Source organism: Trachypithecus francoisi, unplaced genomic scaffold, assembly GCF_009764315.1.
Source record: "Trachypithecus francoisi isolate TF-2019V2 unplaced genomic scaffold, Tfra_2.0 Contig01461, whole genome shotgun sequence".
In the NCBI taxonomy this organism is placed as follows: Eukaryota; Metazoa; Chordata; class Mammalia; order Primates; family Cercopithecidae; genus Trachypithecus; species Trachypithecus francoisi.
The window spans coordinates 15,572,121-15,594,541 of NW_022681433.1; the positions used below are offsets into that span (position 1 = coordinate 15,572,121).

At 39.2% G+C, this 22,421-nt stretch overlaps 1 protein-coding gene across 3 annotated transcripts in view; it reads right to left on the bottom strand.

Moving 5' to 3' along the window:
* Positions 1-18,648: 18,648 nt before the first annotated feature.
* LOC117098034 (protein POLR1D) overlaps positions 18,649-22,421 on the bottom strand; it is a 45,343-nt gene continuing 41,570 nt past the window's right edge. For all 3 annotated transcript variants that reach the window (XM_033236545.1, XM_033236550.1, XM_033236551.1), the window contains one exon: positions 18,649-20,348. In XM_033236545.1, the coding sequence (XP_033092436.1) occupies positions 20,081-20,348 (268 nt within the window). In that variant the 3' untranslated portion in view covers positions 18,649-20,080. The remainder of the gene's footprint in view (positions 20,349-22,421) is intronic.

Consider the following 22,421-nt stretch of genomic DNA (forward strand, 5'->3'; position numbering starts at 1 on the left):
ACAGGTGCCCACCACCGCGCCCGGCTAGGTTTTTGTATTTTTTTAGTAGAGACGGGGTTTCACCATGTTAGCCAGGATGGTCTTGATCTCTCGACCTTGTGATCCGCCCGTCTCGGCCTCCCAAAGTGCCGGGATTACAGGCTTGAGCCACCGCGCCTGGCCAAAATCCAAATTTTAAGTGACAAAGTTCATCAATTATTTTCAGTCTTCCTGAATCTGAATGTATTCAACTCCAACAGCCTCTCAGATACCCTAGCACTCGTGAATCAATTCAGCGATTAAAATGTGGCCCTCACTTCCTGAGCTCACCTCTTCCTAAGCCCAACGAGGAAGTGTCAAACTAACTTAGAGTGACTCAAGTTTTTTTCTTTCTGTAATCTAAATATTAAACTCAACCAAAGAATAAACTCATTATAGCCAAAGGATAAACTTAAAAGAGTCAAAGAATGTGTGAAAGGGATAGAATTCAGGGTGCAGAGTTTCTCCAAACTATATAACTGATTTCATATTTACATTGCAAAGTCACTGACTTAAAATTAATTAGTAAGTGATCAGGTAGAAGTCACTAATAATATTAAAATATGTTTTTATTTATAAATTTGCCCTGCTCTTTTCCTCTTTGTTTCATATAAAGAGACACTTACAAATACAATCTAGAATAAAGGTACAAACAAGGAACAAAATTTACATTTTCTTGCGCAAGAGTGTTTTAGAAAAAATGCAGTTGTACTTTGGGCACATTTTAATTCATATTCTAGGCATTTCTCATCCATTAAACAAATACCTTTTTAAAAGGTTTGTACTGAGAAGTGGCTATTTAGTCTCTACTACTTAAAATAGCCAGACTCCTGAAGCTATCATTTAGCTGACCATGTAGTGAAGTCATTCATTTGAATGATTACTGTAAAACAGGATTTAAGAAGAAAATAAATGAAAGGGGAAAAGTAATTTTGGGATCATTTCAAAGCTCTAAACACACAGGGCTGGGTGCCATGACACAATTATTCTCTTTTGCCTTTAGACACAGGAAGAGTGGATGGATTTGCTTTGAAAAAAGAGTTCTTTCTAAATCAAGTCCATGGTCAAAGTAAACACTCAGCCAAAGATTATGTTTGAGAAACTGCTTACAACTAGTGCGAAGGCATTAAGCAAACAAGGAGCTGGGATGCAAATGCTGTGGAGGACGTGAAGTCATGTATTGAAAACGTCCAGGGTTTTAGGCCATCCATGGCCAGAATCCAGCCTCTTCTGCAAGGATGTCCTGCACCTTCATCTATTTTGTGGTTCTCCCAAAAAATAATTACGAGGAGCTACCCCAATAAAATAAACCAAATAATGTAATCAGCAACTAGCTTGCAGACAAACACACCACACCAAAAGATTCTGTTTGTTAGGAGAAACGCAACCCCCTCCTGCTACATTATTCCATTGATGGAAAAACATTTACATCTCCTTTGTTAGCTAGTTTTCTGTAGAAATTTTATAATCACTGGGCAACTCTATTACATTGCTCTCTGAGAAGTGACTCTGAGTAGCTAGACCCATGTTTTTATCCCACAGCCAAAGAGAAAAAAAAATCTTTTTCTGTTTTTTTTTTTAAACTTTAGTCTATCATACATCAAACCTGTCAAGCTTTTTCATTAAAGTTCATGGTTTTTAAGTTCATTGTAAATAACTCAAATTGATTTTACAAAAGGGGGAAAAAAGTCTTGCCCTGATGTTGAGCAGTACAAACTGTAGTAATATCCCTTGTCAAATGGGATTTCTCAAGTGGCTTTTTAAAGAGGAGAAAAAAGATTTAGCTGAATAGAATATTTTGAGACTAAAACCAATGTTATACTCTGATTGTAGGTTGACCTCTTTTATTTTCTTAGAAGTCTAGAATTTTTCTACAATATTTTTAAAAAGTCCAGTAGCTATGTTTATCAAAAAATACATGTTAGATTTCACAGTTTGAGGTCCTTAAGAGTTATTTGGTTGGAGAAGATAGTTAGAGGCTTTTGTCTGCATTTCAACAGTAAAAAGATCCATATATTTGCTGATAGCTCTGTCAATATTTTCAAAGTAAGCAATCTCTTGGTTTTACCTTTTCTAAAGTAATGAAAAAGATACCTAACCCCTTTTCACCAGATAGGTTCATTGGATCAGGCTGCACTGCACAAGTCAGGGTTCAGCGAGGGAGGTAGAACAGGGACGAGTGATACAAAATAAGAGACTTGGGTAGAGATTGGACCTCTCACAGTTGTGGGAGCTTGTGAATATCCAGGGAAAGTCCTTGCCTTTGTTGTCTGGGGGTGGGCATGAAGTTGCTGTAGGTCAGCCAGGCCAGAAACAGGACAAGCAAGACAAACTGGGACTTGCAAGGACAAACTGCAACCCACGAAGACAAACTGGGGCTTGTGTCTGTCTCCCATCACCTCTTGCCTTGACAGCATGGGTGACCTACAGAAGCTGGCATTCTCCTCCCTGAGCCGCACCTGTGCCTGTCCCAAAATTCAGAGGAGCTGAAGGAAGAGATCGGATGGGAGCTGGAGGGAAACAGCTGCTGTCCCATATTCAGCAGGAGGCCAGCACCTCAGCAACCACATGCATGAGCCACAGCTATGCCTCTACCTGGCACCGACCTTCAGAGCTTAGTGGATGCCACTGCATTTTTGCTTTTCATGTCATCCACATATTTTCCCTGTAGCCAACACAAACTTGGATTCACACAGGAAAGGAATTCTGGGCAACAGTTCTGGCTAGCTGGATGGATCCCGCACAAAACGCCCCCTGCGATTTTCTTCCAATCTTCCTAATCCCCTATTAGCGTCCTTCTTTTTCCCTGAGAAGTTGCTGCTGTTCTTTCTGTTAGGTTGTCAAGAAGCAGCCCAATGTTAGTACAACTGAGGATCATCTTCACATTCTTCCTGTGATGACATTATCATTACCCAACGTTTAGGTACTTCTCAGATTGAAAGGATGCATGGCCAACCTTCTGTTTATGCTTCCATAGTAAACATTTGAAACAGGGTTTTGTTTGTTTGTTTGAGACGGGATCTCACTCTGTCATCCAGGCTGTGCAGTGATGTGATTTTGGCTCACTGCAACCTCTGCCTACTGGGTTCAAGCGATTCTCCTGCCTCAGCTCCCGAGTAGCTGGGATTACAGGTGCCCAACACCGCACCCGGCTAATTTTTGTAGTTTTAGTAGAGACAGGGTTTCACCATGTTGGCCAGGCTGGTCACCAACTCCTGACCTCAGGTGATCTGCCTGCCTTGGCCTCTCAGAGTGCTGGTATTACAGGGATGAGCCACCATTCCGGCCTTGAAAAAGTTTTAATCCAAACCCCACATCAAATACCGCTTTCTTTTGCGAGCTTTTAAAGGTTTCTCTTGCGAGCTGGCCATGGTCCCTCTCTCTTTGATACCTGGAAACCTCTTTCCCAGCACTTAGGTTCTGCTTCTGGTTAGTCATTCCTCAACTTGTCTCCTCACATGTCCGGCACTGAGAGCAGGGACCTTGTCTTATTCATCTTTTCATTTCCCTCTTCCCCTTCCCCTTGCTCATGCCCGCCTTTAGACCCAATATCATCCCTTCCACAGAGTAGATGCTCAACAAATGTTTGCTTAGCATAATAACTAAGTATTGTGACTTACATTTCTTGTTTTATACTTTACTTTCATGTTGGTTCCTACTAGATCAGGTAAGGATTGTCTTCAGCTTGAATGTGTAATGTCCTTTCTTAGGATTTCTGTCTTCACATGTCATCCTGAGGATTCATACTTTTATCTTCCACTGGGAATTTCTCCTCCCTCCCTTCTTCCTTTCCCTTTCCCTTTCCCTTTCCCTTTCCCTTCCCTTCCCTTTCCTTTCCTTTCCTTTCCTTTCCGCCCTCTTGCCCTCCTCTCTCTTTTCTTTTTCTCTCTTCCTAAAACAAACCTTTTTGGCCAGGTGCAGTGGCTCACACCTGTAATCCGAGCACTTTGGGAGGTTGACGTGGGTGGATCACCTGAGGTCAGGAGTTCAAAACTCTGTATTTACTAAAAATGCAAAAATTAGCTGGGCATGGTGATGGGCACCTGTAATTTCAGTTACTTGGGAGGCTGACGTGGGAGAACTGCTTGAACTTGAGAGGTAGAGGCTGCAGTGAGCCAAGATCATGCCACTACACTCCAGCCTGGGCAACAGTGAAACCCCATCTCAAAAAATAAAATTAAAAAATAAAAATAAAATAAACCTTTTCTATCACCCTGAAGCCCATTCATGGTAAACAAATCAGTGCTAATAAACTAAAGCAAGTGAAGAAAGCAAGATGAATAATTCTATATTGAATGTCATTGCAACTATTTAAAAGAGCTGCAGTGGAGTGCAATGACCTGCAAATAATGACTGGAAGCCTGTGGATTGTACTCTATATGGCAAAAGGGACTTTGTAGATGTGATTGAAGATTGCGGGAGTGGTTTGTCTTGGATGACCCAGAAGGATCTTAAATATAACCATAAGAGTCCACAGAAGAGGGAGGCAGAGCTAGGTGCAGTGGTTCACGCCTATAGATCCACCTACTCGGGAGGCTGAGACAGGCGGATTGCTTGTGTCCAGGAGTTTGAGACCAGTCTGGGAAACATAGTCAGACCTCATCTCAAAAGAAATGAAAAAAGAGGGAGGCAGGAGAAAATCTGACTACAGAAAAGGAGAAGGCAATGTGATGATAGAAGCAGGGATTGGGGTGATGTGCTTTTTTAAAGAAGATCAATAAAATGGGTAACAATCTAGCCCAGAATGATCAGGAAAATAGAAGATATAAAGCGTCAATACCAGGAACAAGAGAAGTGCCATTACCACAGATTATACAAGTATTAAAAGTATAATCACATTAAATTATAAATAACTTTATGCCAATAAATTGAAAAAATGAGCAGTCCTCACTAATGAAGAAATAGATAACCCAAATGTCTCTGTATTTATTTTTTAAGTTGAATGCTTAAAAATCTTCCCACAAGAAAATTCCCAGGTGAAGTGGCTTCATTGGTACATTTAAAGAAAAGATATTCCTAAATTCTATACAAATTCTTCCAGAAAATTGAAAAAGAGGAACTATTTTGCTCATTCTATGCCGACATTACCCAATTACCAAAAAACAGACAAAGATATTACAAGAAAACTACAGACTAATATCCTTCATGAGCATATATGCAAAGTTTTAAAATAAAATTTTAGTAAATCAAATCCAACAAAGATTGATATATAACAAGAATAAAATATCAGCACTGAGTGAGGCATGTTCCAGGAATGCATGGTTTGTTTAACATGTAACAATCTATATAATTCATCATGTTAAGAAGCCAAATAACCATCTCAATAATGCAGAAAAAGCATTTGCCAAAATTTAGTATCCATTCCAGATTTTTAAAAACTCTCAGCAAACTGTGAATAGAAGGGACCTTCCTCAAACTGATAAGAGGCACCTACAAAAATTTATTCCTGGTGAAATACTGCACACTTTCCTCCTAAGTTCAGAAACAAGAAAATGATGTCTATTCTCACTCCTTCTAATCAACACTATATTTGAAATTGTAGTCAGTGCAATGGGGCAAGAAAAAGAAATAAAAGGCATCTAGATTGAAAATAAATAATTAAAACTGTCTTTATTTGTAGATAACATGATCATCTATGTGGAAAATCCTATGGAATCGATGAAAAAACCTATTAGAACTAACAAGCAAGTTTCTCAAAATAGTAGGAATATAAGATCAATACACAAAAATCAATTGTATATCTATATTCTAGAAATGAACATTCAGAAAGTAGAATCTAAAAAGCTATCATTTACAACATGACAAAAATATGAACTAGTAACAGAAAATCTGACAAAAAGATGTAAAACTCCCTTTCACTGAAAAGTATAAAACATATAAAGAGAATAAAGAAACCCTAAATAGGTAGAGATATACAATTATTCATGGAGATCAAGACTCAAAATGAAGATGTCAGTTCTTCCTCAATGAAAGACAAATATTCCAAACAGCCTCCATTAAAATCTTAGCATATTTTCCTTCTTTATTGTGGTAAAAATATATAACATAAAATTTACCATCTTAACAATTTTTAAATGTACAGTATAGTAGTGTTAAGTATATGCACATTGTTGTGCAACAGATTGCTAGAACTTTTCCATCTTGCAACACTAAAACTCTATACCTACTAAACAGTAATTCCCTCTCTCACCTCCCCTAGCCCTTGGAAAGCACCTTTTTTCTACTTTCTGTTTTGACTACTTTAGATACTTCATATGAGTGGAATCATACAGTATTTGTCCTTTTGTGACTGGCTTATTTTACTTAGCATAATGTCCTCAAGGTTTATCCAAGTGACAAAATTTCCTTCTTTTTTTAAGGCTTCATGATATTTCATCGTATGTGTGTAACCACATCTTTACCCATTCATCTGTCAGCAGATATCTGGGTTACTTCCACCTCTTGGCTATTGTGAATAATGCTGCAATAAACATGGATGTGCAAATATCTCTTTGAGATTCTGCTTTGAATTCTTTTAGATATACATCCAAAAGTGGGATTGCTCGATCACAGTACAATTACATTTAAACTATATTTGACGTATCTCTGGAGTTTCATTATAGACATATCTAAGACTTAAAAACACCAGTGGGCCCAGTCTTAGGGGGACCTACACACTGTTGAGTGTTTTACCACCACATTCCTCCCCAGTTTCTCAGAGTGAACATCTGAGAAAAATCTATGCTTCCAGTGGGGAAGGAGAAAAAGTAGCTATTTTGAAATACACCCTGGGCATTCTGTTCTTAACAAGACCTGCCTTAAAGGAAATTGACTTTACCAGAGCCTAACCAACTGGAATTTTACCAGAGCCTTACCAACCTGGGTGAAAGGGAATACCCACCTCCACCCTGCTCTAGTTTTCTGTGTGGGGGAAAGAAAATGCCCAGTTCCAGACCCTCTAGTTTTCCTGTCTGATGGGGGTGGGGAGATAAAACAAGTCAAAATAGAACTGCTCTCATCAATAGACTTATGAAGGTCACAGCCCAGAGACCAGGCTCACTAAAAGACAGACCTAATCATAAGACTATCGAATACTTCCCCTCAATGCACACACCCCTCTTACTACCACATCAATAGAGCTCCTATATAATAATGGGAACACAACTAAAAGGAATACATATCTCAGATCTTATTTAAGAAGACATCTCTAGGGAAAACCAAAGAAAACAGAGGAGACAAAAAATAGGGATACCTAAGGAAATTTTAGTATCCAATGCCTATAGCTACAACAAACACAAATGCAATTTTACTCCTAGCCAGACAAACATAACACCTATTGTTATAACTCTAAAGGCCTATTTGCCTCAGTTCCTTTTACCCAATACATCAAATCTGGATTTTAACCAAAAATACAAGGCATACTAAAATATACCAAACACAGTTTGAAGAGACAGAGCAAGCATCAGAACCAGACTCAGGTATGACAGAAATGCTGGAAATTTAAAACTACTATGATTAATACACTTAGGTGCTAATAGAAAAAGAAGGCAATATGCATAAGTGGATCGATAATGTAAACAGAAAGATAAAAACTTTAAGCAAGAATCAAAAACATGCTAGCAATAAAAAAAAAATTTGTAACAGAATCGAAGAATGTCTTTGATGGGCCCATTAATTGACTGGACACAGCCGAAGAAAGAACCAGGGAAGCTGAAGAAAAGTAAACAGAAACTTCCAAAACTGAAAGACAAGGAAGAAAAAGTGTAAAAATGGAGCAGAATATTAACAAACTGTGGGACAATTATAAAAGGTGTCACATATGCCTAATAAAAATTCAAAAAGGAAAAGAAAGAGAAAAAGGGACAAAAAAACTCTGAAGCAATAAGGACAGAATTATCCAAAAGTAATGGTAGGTACCAAACCACAGATCCAGGAAGCTCAGAGGATACCAAGTAAAATGAAAACCCAAAAAATCTAGACCTAATCATCTCATATTCAAACTGCAGATAATCAAAGATAAACAGAAAATCTTGAAAAAAAAATCAAGAAAAATAAAATCTTAGAGGAGCAGGGATGAGAATTATATCAGCCTTCTCTTCAGGAAACATGCAACCAAGGAGAGAGTGAAGTGAAATATTTAAAGTATTGAAAGAAAAAAACCTGCCAACCTAGAATTCTGTATTCAGACAAGTTATTCTTCAAAAGTGAAGGAGAAGTAAAGACTTTCTCAGACAGACAAAAATTTAAATAATTTATTTAGGTAGCCAGAAATGTGAAAATAAGTTCTCTCTGAAGAACTATTAACAAGAAAAGTGTTAGAGGAAGAATAATTGAGGTAAAATTGTCTTTTAGTTTTCTTAATTTGAAGTGAGCTAACGTATAACAGTTTATTTAAAATAACAATAGCAACGATATATTTTGTGATTATAGCTATTAGATAAGCAAAACAAATGACAGCAGTGTTATAAGGAATGAGAGTGAGGAAATGAGAATTTTGCTTTAAGCTGTTTGTATGATGTGTGAAGTAGTATAGTGTTATTTAAAAGTGGACTTAGATTAATTGTAAAGGTATACTGCAAACTCAAGGGTAACCATGAAAGAACTATAACTGATATGCTAAGAGAGAAGAAAAATAGAATTATGAAAAATGCTCAATTAAAACCAAGAAGACAGAAAGTAGTAGAAGATGAAAGAAAGGGAGACAATGAAGAGAAAACAGTGAAAAATATGGTAGATATTAATCCAACCATATCAATAATCACTTTAACTATACATGGCTTAAATAAACCAATTAGACAGATTCTCATAGTAGATTAAAAAACACAAGCTCCGCCGGGCGCGGTGGCTCAAGCCTGTAATCCCAGCACTTTGGGAGGCCGAGACGGGCGAATCACGAGGTCAGGAGATCCAGACCACCCTGGCTAACACGGTGAAACCCCGTCTCTACTAAAAAATACAGAAAACTAGCCGGGCGAGGTGGCGGGGGCCTGTAGTCCCAGCTACTCGGAGGCTGAGGCAGGAGAATGGCGTAAACCCGGGAGGCGGAGCTTGCAGTGAGCTGAGATCCGGCCACTGCACTCCAGCCTGGGCGACAGAGCGAGACTCCGTCTCAACAAAAAAAAAAAAAAAAAAAAAAACCACAAGCTCCAACTTTATGTTGTCTATAGAAAATTCACTTTAACTATGAAGACACATAGATTAAAAGTTAAAGGATGGGCCGGGTGCGGTGGCTCACACCTGTAATCCCAGCACTTTGGAAGGCCGAGGCGGGCAGATCACGAGGTCAGGAGATAGAGACCATCCTGGCTAACACGGTGAAACCCTGTCTCTACTAAAAATACAAAAAAAAAAAAAATTAGCCAGGCGAGGTGGCGGGCGCCTGCAGTCCCAGCTACTCAGGAAGCTGAGGCAGGAGAATGGCGTGAACCCGGGAGGCGGAGCTTGCAGTGAGCTGAGATCCGGCCACTGCACTCCAGCCTGGGAGACAGAGCGAGACTCCGTCTCAAAAAAAAAAAAAAAAAAAAATGTAAAGGATGGAGAAAGACAGAGTATGCTAATTCTATAAAGCTCCGGTAACTATGTTACTGTCAGACAAAACAGACTTCAGATCAAGGAAAACTATCAAGAATAAAGAGGCACATTACCTAATAATAAATAAGTCAATTATTTAAAAGATATAACAATTCTTAATAGACTTGGACTGGACTTGGACTTGGACATACACCACTGGACCCCCTGGCTCTTAGGCCTTTGAGCTTAGGCTGGATTACATCTTGGCTTTTCTTGTTTTCCAGCTTGCAGATGGCAGATCGTAGAACTTCTCAACCTCCATAACCATGTTAGTCAATTCCTATAATTGGTTATAGAAATAATAACCAATTCCTATAAGTGTGTTATCTTATCTTATTGGTTGTGTTTCTCTGGAGAACTCTGACTAATTCAGGGCCATCATTATTGATCCCATGGACATTAGAAAGATAATAAAGAAATATTGTGAATAGCTCTATGACTACAAACTTGATAATTGAAATAAAATGGACCAATTTCTTAAAAGAAATAATCTATCAAAACTCACACAGGAGAATAGATAATTGGAATAGACCTATATCTATTAAATATGTTGAATCAATAATTGATAATCTTCTAAAACAGAAAGCACCAGGCCAATGTTGGTTAACTGATGAATTCTACTAAACATTTAAGGAAGAAATCATACCAATTCTCTACAATCTCTTTCAGAAAACAAAAGCAGAGAGAATACTTCCTAACTCATTCCATTAGGCCAGTATTACCCTAATACCAAACAGACAAAGACATTACACGAAAGGAAAACTATAGATCAATAACTCTCATGAACATAGACGTAAAAATCCTCAACAAAATATTAGTAAATCAAATTCAAAAGTGTGTAAGAATTATGCAACATGATTGAGTGATATTTATTACAGATATGTAAGGCTGGTTTAACATTTGAAAATTAACTAATGCAATCCATCACCTAAACAGCTAAAAAAAATTATGTGATCATGTCAATAGATACAGAAAAGGCATTTGACAAAATCAAACACCATTCATGATAAAAACTGTAAGTTTACTAGAGAGGGGAACTTCCTCAACTTGATTTTTAAAAATCTACAAAAAAACCTACAGCAAACATCATACTTAATGGTGAGAAACTAGATATAATCAGCCCTCTTAATGTGTGGGTTCTGCATTTGCAGATTCAACCAACTGTGGATCAAAAATATTTTTAAAACAATGAAAAATAATATTACAATAAGAAATGCAAATTTTAAAATATAGCCATTTACATTGTATTAGGTACTATAAGTAATTTAGAGATGATTTAAAGTATATGGAAGGATGTACATATGTTATATGTAAATACTATACATATTATGCAAGGAACTTGATTATTTGTGGATGTGGGTATCCACAGGGAATCTTGGAGTCAATTCTTCATGGATACTATGAGATGACTACACTTCCCTACTAAGATGAAGAAGGAGGTAAGAATATCCCCTATTACTTACTCTTATTTAACGTTGTAGAAGAAGTTCTAGTTAATGCAATAAGACAAGACAAGGAAACAAGAGGTAGACAGAGCCCAGGCGAGATGGCCCATCTGAGGTCAGGTAATCCCAGTCTGTCATCCCAGCACTTTGGGAGGCTGAGGTGGGTGGATCAGCTGAGGTCAGGAGTTTGAGACCAGCCTGGCCAACATGGTGAAACCCCATCTCTACCAAAACTGCAAAAATTAGCCGGGCATGGTGGTGGGCATCTGTAATTCCAGCTACTCAGGAGGCTGAGGCAGGAGAATCACTTGAACCCAGGAGGCAAAGGTTGCAGGGAGCAGAGATGCCACTGCATTCCAATCTGGGTAACAGAGCGAGACTGTCTCAAAAAAAAAAAAAAAAAAAATATATATATATATACAGGTCAGAAAGAAAGAAACAAAATTGTCTTTGTTCATAGATTGTCTATGTAGAAAATCTGAAGAAATAAATTTTTAAAAACCCTGAAAATAATAAGGAATTACAGCAAGGATGAAGAATTCAAGGTTAAATACAAAAGTCAATTGTTTTCTTAAAGACCAATACCTAACAACTGGAATTTGGAATTAAAACACAATACCATTTATTAGTACATTAGTAACAAAAACGAAAGAGAGAAATAGGTATGAATCTGACAAAATATGTACAAGACCTATATGAGGAAAAAACTTTAAAACTCCAATGAAAGAAATAAAAGAAAATACATAGACAGACCTTTTTTGGACATGGATAGGAAAACTCAATATTGTCTAGGTGTCAGTCCTTTCCAACTTGATCTATAGATTCAATAAAATCTCAATCAAAATTCACTCACCACACCTACCTCCTAGGGATGGCATGAATTGATTCGTGAAGGATCTGCCCCCATGACCCAAACACCCAACCAGTAGACCCCACATCCAACATTAGGGATCAAACTTCAGCATGAGGCTTGGAGGGTCAAACATTCAAATGAGAGCAGCATAATATACTTAATTCATTTATTTAAAATAACTATTTTCAAAATAACGCCCATGGTTCAAAATTCAAATGGAAATAGCAAAAATGGAGGTCTGCCTTCCGCTCTCCATTCGCCACTCTGTTTACAGTCTCTTAAGTATTAGTCCAGAGGTATTCTATGCAAAAAAAGGTACGTGTCTGTCTGTATACAGACATATTACCCTATCTATACAAAGACGTACCATTTTATTTTCTTATACAAATGGTAATGTTATACATACCATTCTGTATCTTGCTATTTTTCTTAAAATATCTAGGATCGTTTTTTTTCCTTTTAATCCTTGCATAGTGATTATAGTAGTGAAGGTTCTTTGGCTACAAGCAATAGAAATCTACATAATAAATTTAAGCACAAAGGGAAGTTATTGGAAGGATGTTGGTGAAAAGCTTCCCAACCAAGCTTTGGAAAGGACAAGAGCAGGATTCTCTGTGTTGCTTAGCAGCAGGAACACAAGGACCATTTCTTGTAGACACTCACATCCAGTGACTTCAGCTCCAAACTGCCTTCTCTCTCTGTATGTTTCTGTTCAGGTTCCAAACTCCTGAGAGAATCAGTAGGCCTAATCTGAGCCTCCTTTGCTCATATCCCCATCCTTGGATAAACTCTTTTTGACTTCAGGTGTGGAGTAGTCTGTCTGATTGGCCCAGCCTTGTTCAGATACCCACCTCTATGGCTGGGGTAGCCTCCATTACAAAATGAAGGCTAGGAAGAGGTACTGGGTAGGGAAGGTCATTTCAGTCCACCCCTACACTGTACATACACAGAGAGACACACAGAGTTCCAAAAATATCCCAGTCTAATCCAAGTGTTTGGTTACATGAGTAAGTTCTGTAGTAGTGATGTGTTAGCTTTTGGTGCATCCGTCACCCGAGCACTATACACTGTACTCTGTTTGTAGTCTTTTATCCCTCACCCCTTTCCCACCCTTTCCCCCTGCGTTCCGAAAGTCCGTTGTGTCATTCTTAAGCCTTTGCAGCCTCATAACTTAGCTCCCACTTATGAGTGAGAACACACGATGTTTGGTTTTCCATTCCTGAGTTATTTCACTTAAAATAATAGTCTCCAATGTCATCCAGGTCACTGCAAATACCATTAATTCACTCCTTTTTATGGCTGAGTAGTATTCCATCATGTATGTATGTGAATGTGTGTGTGTGTGTGTGTGTGTGTGTGTGTGTATCACAGTTTCTTAATCCACTTGTTGATGGATGGGCATTTGGGTTGATTGCCATGTGGCAGTCTTAACTTCCAGTTCAGTGTCATTGCTTTCATGATCCCTGGTAGTACCCTTTCCCCACTGGATCCTAAAACAGACCTGCAGAGCTCAGAGATTTAGGGAGACTGAGCATGTGCTTTTGAGAGTAAATCATTAATTTTAATTTTGAGATTTGCCACATCCTCCTCTTGGTTTCCAGACTAGTCGTGTCCTGGTTTTGGGAGAAAAAACAGTTTGTTGGTCAGTAATTCAGAGTACATACTGCATCCTGTAAAAGAGCATCCCAATCTCATAACGCATTGGGAACATGGGGAAATGAACATAGTTAACATGCAAGAAAAGACATTTGTGATTTATTTTCATTTTTACATTGATATAATTATTACTGTTTGTTCATATAGTTCTAAAGCAGAATAATTAAAACAAAAACAAAAAGCCCAGTGATTAAATCAGAAGAAAGTTTTAGCAAACATCTAGATAAGGATACTATATTGTCTGCTTAGGCTGCCATTGCAAAGTACCACAACCTGAGTGGCTTCAACAACATTTATTTATTTTCTCACAGTTCTGGAGGCTGGAAGTCCAAGATCAAGGTGTCTCCTGAGGCCTCTCTCCTAGACTTGCAGATGGAAGCCTTCTCCCTACATCCTCACATGGCCTTTCGTCTGCATTCATGAGTCCCTGGTGTCTCTTTGTATATCCAAATCTTTTTCTTTTTCTCTTTTTTTGAGGCAGAGTTTTGCTCTTGATGCCCAGGCTGGAGTGCAAAGGCACGATCTTGGCTCACCACAACCTCTGCCTCCTGGGTTCAAGCAATTCTCCTGCCTCCGCCTCCTGAGCAGCTGGGATTACAGGCACGCGCCACCATGCCTGGCTAATTTTGTATTTTTAGTAGAAACGGGGTTTCTCCATGTTGGTCAGGCTGGTCTCAAACTCCTGACCTAGGGTGATCTGCCCACCTCAGCCTGCCAAAGTGCTGGGATTACAGGTATTAGCCACCTCGCCTGGACTTTTTTTTTTTTTTTAAATAAGGACACCAGTCAGATTGCATCAAGGCCACGCTAACAGTCTTTTACCTTAGTTATTTCTTTACAGTCCCAATCTTCAAATACAGTCCCATTCTGAGCTACTGGAGGTTAGGGCTTTGGCATATAAATTTGAGAAAGACACAATTCAACCCGCAACAGATAAATACTGAAGCCAAACATAAAACCAAACTGTGAAACTCTTAGAAGAAGGAGTACTTTGTCAACAAAAGAGAACATTTTAAATATTTCTGGAAGTACTGAGCCATTGTACCCTCTTACAAATTTTTTGAGTATCTGCATTACCACACCTTTGTCAGCAGAATTACTTAAAATGACAACAGCAAAAACAAAAACAAAAACCTCAAAGTCTTTGCTAAATTGAAAGGTAAAAAAATTGTTTTAATTTGCATCTGTTTTTGTTTACTGTTGATTTGAACATTTTTTCATATGCTTATTGGACAGTTGTATTTTATCTTCCATGAATATTTCATCTTCACCAATTTTTTATTGTGCTCTTAGTGTATTTCTAGTAGTTTTACATGAGCTGGTTATATATTATACATTGCCTGCTGTGTCTGCTGTTAATATTTTAGAGATGCACATACATATTCTTAAGATTCATCAGATGCATGTTTTTAGAATTCATCAAAATGAAAATTTTGACTCTTTAACAAAATGAAAATGAAGGAATCTGCGCTGTTTTTGTGCTGATGAACAACTACCAACTGCTTCACCAGTATGGAAGATCAGAATAACTGCAGGCAGGGCCAAAAAAAATTCAGGAAGCAAATATTGTACTGAACAAAATACTCTGTAGCTTTAAATATGGAAGACACAAGCATGGCCTAGATTTTGGGGACAGGGTTAAATTGTCCAGATCTGGGCCCAGCATGTGCTTGTCATAATCCTCTGACTCTCTAAGTATTCACTGAGTGAGAGAATAAATGGGTACACCAATGGTCTGTTCTTCATGCAGGATATGGGATTAAAAATAAGTCTTGTGGGGTTTTCTTTGTAAATTGGTACTGAGCTTTGAAAGGAGTATTTAGCAGACTGATGAGTGTAATTTGGAGTAGATAGGGTTTGTAATTGGACAGTATATACTAGTTCAACTTGAGGGAGCTACCACTGAGGAATTAATAAGAAAAGAAAACAGTCTAGGAAGGACAGGGGACCACCACTGAGGGCAGGCTATACATTTATGTGGAGGAGAAACAGCTCCCTCAGGCATTTCATACGATGTGTTATATCTGGTATTTGTCTCGCATAGGGAGTATTTATCAGTTATTGATACCAAAGGTGAATATTACAGGACTATGTGGATGGGAGAAATAGTTCATCTTTCATCTCATCAACTATTAATGATGCTCCCAAATCCGTGTTTATTATGGGCCTTTTCACGGTAATGTTCATTGAGATTTATAACCTGGGTTACCAAATAAAAATTTGTTTATAAGTTGCCTTTGAATTCTACCTTCAGTTTAATCTACTTGCCTCTTTAAGTGTTCCTGTGTGTAAAAGGGCATGCTTGCTGGGAGTCTTTTCCATGTTGAGAACAAGAGTTTCCACTTGGCAAACTAGCTTTCTCAGTATCAGACTCAGAAGAGCCACGGGTGAGGCTCAGTTTATGATCTGCTGACGTGCCTTTCCGAGAGATAGTTTCTCAAATTCCTTGGATGATAGAATGTTTTCTATCATATCAAAGAGGCCCTGTTCCAAGGATTTCTTCACTCCCAAATCTCACTATTCTTACGGATAGAAAAAAAAAAAAATTCAAACATGGAAGATCCTAAAATACTGGCTTCACCTGCGGTTTTAGTTTTCCATAGTTATATTCCATTAGCTGCCGTTTAACCATTCCACAAGAGTTGTGAGAGTTTTTCTCTTGGATTCAGATCGCTGTCCACACTGGCCTTTGGGAAACAGTTCCCTGTACAGATGTTCTTTGCTGGGGCTTCCGTGTTCCGATCTATGGGAGTAGATTTTGGCCCGCAAAATGCAGTGATTATAAACGTTCTTTAGGCTCTTATATTGGGAAGATATGGAGCACATATACCTTGAGATGACCCTCCAGTCATGTGTTTTGAGCGAGCTGAGTTTGGATTAAGTTTGGCATAAAGTAGAGGAAAGAGTATGGGTTTTTGATTCAGTCTTGGCTTCAGCTAGCATTTCTGCCACGTCCTAGTTCTGTGATTTTGGGCAAATTTTTTAACCTATGCTGTTTCCCTTTATTTATAAAATGAAGGTGAGTAGCATCTTCTTCATAGGGTTCTCGGATAACTACATGGATACAGGTAAAAGATGTAACAGTGTTTGGCCACAGGTGACAGACAATCACTGTTACTGTCCACACAGGTCCAATACACCCTACCAACACCTCATAGGAAGAATATTTATGGGTTTCCAAGAGTCACCTCCTCTGGAGAGGGAAGTCCTCTGTACTGGATCCCAGGACACAGAACACTCCTTAGGAAAGTGATGAGGTTTCATTTCATCAGGAACCCACCTTACATAATGACTATTAAATAGGCACTGCTTATCCATCAGATCCTCTTTATGACTCTAAGGTGATGGCATGACCTCTAGGAATGATGAATATGTAACTGATTGTAAAAACATGGGCTGGGTGTTGTGGTTCATGCCTGTAATTCCAGCACTTTGGGAGGCCGAGGCAGACAGATCACCTGAGGCCAGGAGTTCAAGACCAGCCTGGCCAACATGGTGAAACCCTGTCTCTACTAAAAATACAAAACTAGCCAGGTGTGGTGGCATGTGCCTGTAATCCCAGCTACTCGGGAGTCTGGGGCAGGAGAGTTGCTTGATCCTGGGAGGCAGAGGTTGCATGCAGTGAGCCGAGATCATGCCATTGCACTCTAGCCTGGGCAACAGAGCGAGACTCCATCCCAAAAAATAAATAAATACATAAAATAAGTGCCATGCTAAGTCACTTGAATAATCAGTGAAAGAATAAATGCTACCGCATAGATCTGAAGCAGATGTGCCCCCCACCCCCACCGCCAACCTCCCAGCAAAAAAAAAAAAAAAAAAAAAAAAAAAAAAAAATCCACAGGGAAATTCAAAACTCCACAGCCATCTTCCAGAATCAGCTCTGAGGAAACGTCCTTTAGTGCTTAGCCTGCTAAGCCCTAAAGTAAAACCCACTGAGATTTATAACATGTGTTTCCAAACAAAAATTTATAAACTGCCTACTCAGAGACCTACTCCAAGTCCCTTGCCCGTCGTGCATGGGCGATTCAGGAAGACTGGCCACCAGTAGGTGACCAGATATGGCTGGGAACCGTAGCTTTTTGCTTCTGTTTCTTAGAGACTATGTTTTCTAATATGAGGTAAAACAAAAAATTGTCAAGTTGCATTTGTGTTCAAGTCTTAATGGTTTCTAGTGGAAGCATGGAACGCAGTTCCTCAAATTTAGGGCTATTTGCACTTCTTTCTCTACCTATTCAAAGTGAAAGAATCATTCCAAACATCTTGGTTTGCAGATGAAAAAAATGCAGTCCAGAAAAGTGACCCAGATAAGGCCTGAAGCTAGCCAGAAGCAGAGGCAGGACTAAGATTCAATTTCTCTAACTTCTATCCCAGGCTTTGTGATCTCTAAATATAGTTACAATGGAGATCAGATAGTAACACAGGCGGATGGGAGCTCTTGGCAGCACCAGTATGTTAACCACAGAAACAGGAGGTGGCCAGTGCATGTATCTCATGACCAATCCCTCCCCTAACATCTACTGTATACATAGGGAATAAAAGTGGATAATTTTTTCTTGACATTTTTAGATAGGAAATCGTGGCTGCTCCTGATAGAAGCCTAAAGATTCCAATAAACTTTTCTGAAATAGAACAGTGCTTTTAAAAGGGAAAATGGTTTTGTAGGCCACTTGTCCTTTAACACAACTTAAAGAAGAAAGGTAAGTATAGTTAGGCTAAAAAGCTTTCCTTAATATGTTCACTTCAGTCATTCCCTTTTAAAGGATAATGAACTTGTCAGTGTGTTATAAATACAGAATGCAAGGCTGGGTGCAGTGGCCCATGCCTGTAATCCCAGTACTTTGGCAGGCTGGGCGGGTCACCTGAGCTCAGGAGTTCGAGACCAGCCTGGGCAACATGGCAAAACCCTCTCTCTACTAAAAATACAAAAATGAGCTGCACATGTTGGTGCACACCTGCAATCCCAGCTACTCAGGAGGCTGAGGCAGGAGAATCGCTTGAACCCAGGAGGCGGAGGTTGCAGTGGGCTGAGATACTGCCATCGCACTACAGCCTGGGGGTAAGAGCGAGACTCTGTCTCAAACAAACAAACAAACAGAAAGAATAAATACAGAATACATACAGAAATGACACAATTCAGCTTTATTTTTACTTAATTACAACAATTTTTAAAAACTCCATGACCTTGTGCTATTTCTAACATTTAAATAAAAAACATTTCAAATTTTGCACAAATAATTTAGGCTAATACATAACTAGATTTGAATAAGGTCAGATGACGCAGTAATTCCTCCTCTGTGTTTGAAAGGAATGAGTGTGGTTACAAAGTCACAGGATGAGTCCCTGGGATCTGGGGTAGGAGAAGGGGTGGGTCAAGAATGCTTTGGGTTTGTCACTTCCTAGCAGGCTGAGAGTGTGACACAGCAGCTTGGTGGCAGAGAGGTCTATTCTAGGCTCTAACACCCTAATGCTAACTTTCTGGATTATTTCCTTCTAGCATGTAGAAAGGGCTTTTCTTGGCTGCCAGGAAGTGGGGAACCGGGATGTGGCATGGTGATGATCTGGGGACAGCCAGGCATATGCTCAGACACTTTGGAAAACTGGGGAAGGTGAACAGGGAGACAGAATCTTCATCTTCCTTTTGTTGACTGGGGAGGAGGGTGCTTGGTGACATTTTCCTGAGTATAAAGAAGGAATACAGGTTTGAAAGGTTTGTAACTGCATGTGAAAGCACGTACTAAAAACCAATACTGGGGGAAAAAAGGCATTGTAAACACTTCTATTTAAAATGGAGATTTCTGGAACAATTATACTATAGAGTGGGATCACAAGTCTTTAGCTGGTAAAATCTAGCACTGAAACAACTGTTAATGTTTAACTTGTGAGGGTTCTTTTTAAAGCACCACTTAAGACCTATAGATTAAAAAAATTAAATATAGAAAAATTCTTCTATCTAATAACTGAGTTTGAGAATGCACAGGAAACAACACAACCCATTTTTAAACTTTTGGTAACTGAAGTGGAGCTTTGAGGATTCCTACATTGTTCACCTAAGGGAAAACAAATGCAGAGCTAATGAGTTTCTCAATACATTCCCAGACCTTGGAGGGCTACAGCTTTTCATCAATGTGGTCACTGGACTGAAGATTTCTCAATTTTAAATTTGATACCCCCAAAAAGTAACATATAGGATTTATAAGTATTTTATCTTTTTGAGAAATGACAAAAAATTGGAACTAGTTTTAACAATCTCTGAAAATTTTAAATTCTAGACATGTTTATTTTGAAACACACTTCCAAACAAGATAAACAACAATACATATGTCTACTACACTGCAGAAGTAGCTTAAACTTGCCAAGACATCCTCCTTTGTACTTGTTTCCTCAAGAGTTGCTAGGTCATTTTTTGCCCTTGGCCGGCAGCCTCTTGAAAAACAACAAAGGACCTACTGTCAAAGTCACTCTCAGGTGTTTGCCCTGCCAGCTCATGCCTTCTCCGCACACCGCACCCCCGAAGGAGCACGGAGGCCCGCAGGGCTGGCTGGCCCTGGTTCCAGCCTCACCGCCGGTTGGACCGCTTTTCGTACTTGTCCTGGCTGCTCCGCTTTCGCGGCGGGGAGTAACTGGCAGAACCTCGAGCACGGAAGCTGTGCTTGTAAGGATGGCTTCTGTGTTTCTTCGGGTTTTCTTCTTTCTGGGCCTGGCTCTTCGCTGGTTCCTTATCGCCCTCTTTTTGTTCATGGTCTTGCTCTTTATGAGAGGGCAATGTGTTTTTAATTGTGTTAATTAGAAATCGTTTGTTGGTACTGGCAAGAGGACATTTCATCCTGGGGTGGGGAGAAGAAAAGAAAAAGTATCACAAATCAAATGGTTAACTCCAAAGCTGGATCCACTATCGTGATTAGTACCAAAGAATCCTGCTCCCACAGAATCGAGTTTCTGAATTTGTTAGCTTTCCTTGCATGCCACCTAGTGTAAACTCTGAGTACCAGGGGGGAAAAAATATCAAGACGATTGGATTTCTTGAGACAGACTGCCTGGAACACTAAATCTTTCTTCCTTCCTGGAACTAAATTTCCTACTGAAGTTCATATGTACAGGTATTGACCACACTGTGAACTAACAGAATCATTTAATATTTTCTTTTGAACTAGTAAGTGCCCTATTTGACTATAACCTCTTTTGGATTAAATTTATTGTGTCTTGTGTTTTATTACCAGACAGTGAAAACTGTTCCTTTTCCAAGGCAACTAAAAAGCATATTCTGCTGTATCTTAAATACAGAAGCTAAATGATCTACTACAGAATAAAAAAAATTATGTAAAGAATCCATAAATATGCAATAATCCTTTACTTAAAGAAATTCTTACACCTCTATTTCAGGATGCCAGGCTATGCTCTGTGGCGGGGCACTTTACTCTCCCGCCCTGGTGAATTTCTGTGCAGGATACATTTAAGTACCTTCATGATTCAAGTTCACCTAGGAGAGGCTGCAACCAATCAAATTGCTAATTATTGTGCTTAGGTTTACTTATAAACTATTTCTTTTTCAGGTGTTAATAAATCTTCCATTTTCAAAAAGATGACCCTATACAAATGAGAACTCTCATATTTCTCTTAGCCTTGAGATGTCTGCCCTATGATGGGCTAATTTAGGAGTATGCTGATTCCCAAAATCATGTTATTGAGGGTGGCTGGTATTAAACAAAAATGAATGTAGAATAGCCACCTTTCTATAAAAGTTTGATTTACAGAGAACCCCAAACAATACTTCAAAATCAAGCCAACAACACTCCAGCACAGGAATGGTGTGGACTAGTACTGTATAGGTGAAGTGTAACAGGCAGGCATCAGCATAGCCTCACTCACAGAGGTCAGACCACCTCAGAAAACCAAAATGGCACTGAATCTGGAGGTAGAAGGAAGAAAAACAAGAAAATACCTCCTGCTGCAAATAGGTAGCTCTTGAGCCTAGAATGACAGAGAAAATATCTGAGAAAAGCCAATGGTTACTCCCAGTGTGCTGTGCCCGGTTAATGGTCAGGCCAGAAAAGTGACAAAGGAATGAACTAGAACAAACAGAAAACCAAATTTAGAAAAGAACAGTGGAGTGCAATAGAAACAGTGGGAACATTCAGAGGTGGTGACAGCTCTGGAGTTTAGAAGCCACAATGAATGAGATGAGGGGCAAAGAAGAAAGGCAATAATAAAGAAAAAACAGTTCTGCAACTACTGTGGGGTATAAACTATAGAGCTTCACGGAGCTTCCAGAAAAGGTACACCAGCATTATGCTGCCTTAGTAGTCTCAAGGTAAAGACATTTCTACCTCCTGGGGGCACGCTGGCATTAGGACACTCCTGTGCAGGAAGGCAGGCATGTGATGAGAGGCAAGCCAAGTTCTTCTGCAGGGTCTGACAGGGTCCTACTGAATGCAGGTATTGCTTTGGTGAAGATACCTGAGCCATTGCAGTTGCAAACTCAGCAATGATTCAGAACAGTATTAAATACTGGCATGTTCCAAAACAGCATAACACAGACAGCCTACAGGAAAAACTACCTTTCATCACAGAAAGTAAAAAGCTTACAGGGCTCATCTTTGGCAGTGGTGGTCTGGTGCTTAGTATAGGAGCAAAATCTTTTTTATAGGCAAATGAACTATATATATCTCTTGGATATATAGGGCTAGGAGTAGCTGGTGAAACATGTCCAGCAACAGAAGAATTCTGGGGTCTTTTCACTGAAGTGGGCCATCTCAGTGGTGGTAAACTGGCCAATTCTTCTCTGCATTAAACAAGGAAAGGTACTTTTCCCAGATGTGATGGTAATCCAGGGTCTTAGAACAAAACCTTTGGAAACTACTGGTGAACTCCACTCTATTTTGCTGTTTTCAATGTCAGAT